Consider the following 4,549-nt stretch of genomic DNA (forward strand, 5'->3'; position numbering starts at 1 on the left):
CTCTGGGCCCCGAGCCGAGCTGCTCTGTTGGTGCCTGGGGGTGCCCCCCTCAAGGTGGGCATCGGTGTCCGGGTAGTTTGCTGGGGTTCGCACAGGGTTCTCTCTCTGGGGTGGCTGAGAAGTGTCTGTGGCTCCGACCGCCCCGGCGGAAGGCGGCTCTGACTCTTTGCCTGTGGTGCTCTCAGTTTGAGGTGGATCTGTACCAGCATGAGTCAGCCTGCCAGAGCCCCCTGGACAGGCAGTACCACAAGGAGATCCTGAAACTGGAGAAAGCTGGAGGTCGGAAGAACTGTCGCATCTTCACCTACACTGATCACGACCGATTCACCAACCTAGAGGAGGTACTGGCTCGTAGTTACGTGTGATTTATGCAGCAGCATTTGTCAGAAACGTCAAACCTACTGCAAAGGGAACATTTGTCAGTTCTTGGCTGTGCAGAAGCAAGCCAGGAGTCCCGTATGCAGGGGAACAAAGCAACTTCACATGGCGCCCCAGACCTAGGGGAGATCTCCCTGTTTCAGAATGATGGTCAGGGGCAGTTTAGAGGGACTTGGCTTTGCAGTTTGTCCTGGCATGTGGGTGCATACACACCTGTTTTCCCAGAGCGGAGCTGTGCTTGGGAAGGATGTCCCATTGTAATTAAGCTAGTTCCCATCTGTTTTCTCTATTCCAGCACTGCCAGAAGGTAACCGACTCGGAGCATGAGGTGCCATCGTTTCTGGCAGAGAGGATGGCCAATGTGAGGAGGAGAAGACAGGACCGTAGGCCAATGTGAGTGCAAATTGGGATGCGGAGCTTGCTAATACAGGTCTCCTGGTGCTGGCGCCCCAGCTGTGGAACAGCCTGGTCTGTGAAAATTCGTGGCTTGAGCCGTGTTGCACTCGGAATCCGTCAGTTTGACTCCTCATTGAGGGGGGTTTGGTGCTGCCTGTGCTGGGCTGCTGAACTGAGCTGTGACTTGTGTTGTTCTGTTGTTGACAGAGAAGCAAGTTCACTGAAGTCTAAAATCATCACCTGGGAGCCCTCAGAAGAATTTATAAAGAATAATCATGTGATTAACACTCCTGTTCAGACCATGTACATCATGGGGGACTTGGGACCCTATGGGAAGTGAGTAAAATTCTGAAGTGATCTTAATTTCCCGGAAGGAAACTTGTCTCCCTTTCTTACTCAAATCTCCAGTTTCTTTCATTAATTAAGGGGAGAGAATTCCAAGATCTCACTAACTTGGGCTGCTACTTCTTTCCTCTGCTGAGAGGTAACTCAGTGTTATCCCTCCAAAACACTTCTTAAACTAATGTAGAAAAGTATGGGTGTGTTTTATTTCCTTCTGTACCCCCATGTGGCTTTACCAGCTCTGCTGTTCCAGAGCAAGAGAGTGTCTGTGTTCTCTATTTACGCTGTGTTTCCTGATGTCTCCCATTAGACTTGGTCACAGGGAGTATGAACATGTTCTTTGCACGATCAAGGTGGACGGCAATGGGGTGATCACGGTGAAGCCTGACTTTACTGGCACCAAAGGACCCTACCGGTGAGTGGGAGAGGGCTGGTACCTCTCGTCAGACTGATGCAAGGCTGCAGCGGCTGTTTCCTGGTTACCAGTGGATGAACATGTAAATTGAGGGATATTTTTTAGTTTTATCCCAGAGATAAGACGAGATTATTGGTTGCTTGCACTTCGTGTTATTGCGTGTGTGATGTGTGGGGCTTTGGTGCCAGTCCCTGAGGATACAGGTTATGCATATGCTGGACATGGGCCGGTTTCTCTTTGTGAGGCACTGATGCTGGGAGGCACTCGGGAGCAAGGAAAGGGTCGAGAGAGTCATTAGTGCCCTGGTGTTACCACACAGGCCTCGTGGGGGGCGAGGGGCTGCCGTGTCAGCATGGCACAACTGGTGCTCTTGCTGCCTGTGCCTATTCTCTGCCTAACAGGGGAGTTTTGTCCATGTGTTTTGGGATCTGCAGGATTGAACTGGATGGGGAGAAGCGAGAGGTGTGGAAGTACACCATTGAGAACGTGTCTGTCCAAGTGCAGCCAGAGGAGGAGGAACGCGAACAGCGCATGTTCAGAGACGTAAGGACTGGCCTCCCCTGGTCGTGATTTGACAGAGGGAGCTTCTCTTTTGCTTAGACTGGCCTTTGACAAGGTCTTCTCTGAAGCTGACGTTGCATGTCAGCAGTTGGGCATCTTTATTCTGTTAGATTCTTATATTGCCTTTATCTGCACTAACAGTGTGTTATATCTATGTATTAAGCCTATCAACAACTGAAATTGGCTTTAAGTTATGTCTGTTACGATTTGTGAAATTGGTAAAACCGTTTTGGACAGTTTTTCTAACCTCCTTGTTCTTTGTTTTCAGCTGTACAGTCGGCACAAGGAATATCTCAGTGGGCTCGTAGGCTCCGAGTTTGAAATGGTGAGTACCGGCGGCGCTCAGCGGGGACCTGGAGCCCTGCTGCCTTTGCCGACCTGGTTAGTGTGGCTGTATCACAGCCTCCAAAGGCTGCTTCATTCTGAAGGGGGGTGTTGGCAACTTTTATCTCGTGACTTCCAGCAGAAAACGAGGTCAAAAGGGATGGGTTCTGAGGGATAAGGGGCCTGCAGGGATCCAGCCTGACTCGGTCGCTCGGTAGCAGAGCGTGCTGAATGCTTCAGTCTCTGTGAAGCTGCTTGCATTGTCTGAAGACCTTTGACTATAATACTTTTTTTAAGAAGAAAGTCAAGTTTCTATCTCTTGGGATAGTGATTGCTGTTAACTTCTTGGATGTCAGACACATCAGTGTGCCATTTTGTTCAAGTAAACAGCCTCTCCCACCCCCAAACTCTTGCATAGTTCCCCCCCTCACGGAATTACTCAGACTGCAATCTTTGCTGAAATCTTGTTTGCCAAAGTATGAAGGTTGTTATATTTTCTCATACTTCAATAGAGTGTCTCAGCTCGTCCTATACTTTCCCCACTCCCCTCACCTTGGACAAGTGCAGGAGCACTGCAGGACAAACAGGACTATGATTTCTGCAAGTGACTTCTGACTACATGTTGTAACCATCTTGAACTGTGTAAGAAACCAATTTACAGAACAGTAAACTCCTGCAGTCCAGGTGTCTGGTCTCTCTAGAGAACCTCTCTCCAGAGCGACTTCTCACTTCTGGGAAGTGACATCAGAAGTCATGGCTCCTACCTGGACAGCAGAGTGAATCGCTTGTGTACAAACTTCTGTGAAATATTGTGTTGGGAGGAAGTCGCACGAGGTTCCACCAGTGGTTATTGAGCTCTTTATCTTGTGTGTCTGCTTACAGACTCTTCCTGGTACGCTGCGGCTTTTTGTGAATGGAGAAATAGGTGAGTCCTATAACTGGAGCAGGAAAATCTGGGTCTGCTGGCATGGCTGAGACTATGAAGGGTCCAAGAATTCTTGGGACACAGGCCAGTCCAGAGTAGGTGATTTTCTCCCTAGAATCCTTTATCTTCTCCCTCTCCTCCCCTGTTTTTGTGGATTAACTGCTTGAGTGGGATTTACAGATTGGAGATTACAAATACCACAGCTGTTCTAGGAAGACGTACGGATCTGGAAAACAGGAGAGCAGATTGGGAAATTAGTAGAGATTATAGCAAAGAAACCAATTAAATGTGTGACCTCCCTAATCTGGTTGGTGATCTGGGGACAGGGCTAGTCCAGAGGTAATAATCTGTTACTCTGAAGACCCTGTTTTTCCCCAACTTCCAGCAGTAACTGGTTATACCTGAGGTTACTTCTGCTGGCTCTCCAAAAGGTTTGTAGTGAGTACTGGAGGAGTTTGTGTAGAAGCAAGCAGTTGAAGTTCGTTCTCTCTTCTCCTCAGTTTCAGCTCAAGGCTACGAGTATGACAACCTCTATGTTCATTTCTTCGTGGAGCTGCCTGACCGTAAGTATTCACGTTTCCAGCTATATCACCGCAGTTTAAGCAATAAGGGGTGCCCTTGCTGGTCCATCACAGTTCAAGGCATTCTGGGGAGCAGCCGTTGCCTGGAACAAGGCAGAGTGGGACACCCCTAGGGAAATCTGGTGTGGTGATATTAGCTGTTACGCCTGTCATCTGAGACTGTTGTCCTTTGAGCTGCTCTGGTCTGTGAGTCCTCCCTCTCACCTAAAGGCTTCACCGCAGTGCTTACTTTCTCCTCTTCTCCCAGACTGGTCAAGCCCTGCATTGCAGCAGCTCTCAGGAGTGACACAGATCTGTGCCACCAAGGCAGTGGGCAGGGTAAGGACACTTTCAGACATGCAGAGGCATTCTCTGAGGTGACACATGCGTAACAAGTTACAGATCTGTTCAGCAAAGGCCCTGACTTGAGAGCTCCTTTGAAGGACAGAGCATGTTGGGGATTCTCCTCATTCTGGTTATACTTGCCGTTTTTCAGGATCCCACTGTGTCCAGACAAAACTGGTGCAAATAAAACTGTTTCAAAGCACCTTCTGGAACCTCACTGTTTTAGTGACTTGTGGCAGGTTGATTGCCTTTGGAGCTTTGATTTTTGTGTTCTCTAATGCTCAAGAGTTAACGAAGCATTGT

The 4,549-nt window shown here is 48.9% G+C and overlaps 1 protein-coding gene across 1 annotated transcript in view; it reads left to right on the plus strand.

Annotated features, from left to right (window-relative positions):
• Positions 1-185: 185 nt before the first annotated feature.
• The window catches only part of MKS1 (Meckel syndrome, type 1), a gene marked incomplete at its 5' end in the record, with an annotated part of 8,416 nt that continues 4,052 nt past the window's right edge, over positions 186-4,549 (plus strand). Inside the window, 9 exons of the mRNA XM_009865147.1 lie at positions 186-341; positions 674-771; positions 982-1,110; positions 1,427-1,531; positions 1,966-2,074; positions 2,361-2,417; positions 3,299-3,341; positions 3,842-3,904; positions 4,170-4,240. Of these exons, the coding sequence (XP_009863449.1) occupies positions 186-341; positions 674-771; positions 982-1,110; positions 1,427-1,531; positions 1,966-2,074; positions 2,361-2,417; positions 3,299-3,341; positions 3,842-3,904; positions 4,170-4,240 (831 nt within the window). The remainder of the gene's footprint in view (positions 342-673; positions 772-981; positions 1,111-1,426; positions 1,532-1,965; positions 2,075-2,360; positions 2,418-3,298; positions 3,342-3,841; positions 3,905-4,169; positions 4,241-4,549) is intronic.

Source organism: Apaloderma vittatum, unplaced genomic scaffold, assembly GCF_000703405.1.
Source record: "Apaloderma vittatum isolate BGI_N311 unplaced genomic scaffold, ASM70340v1 scaffold33742, whole genome shotgun sequence".
In the NCBI taxonomy this organism is placed as follows: Eukaryota; Metazoa; Chordata; class Aves; order Trogoniformes; family Trogonidae; genus Apaloderma; species Apaloderma vittatum.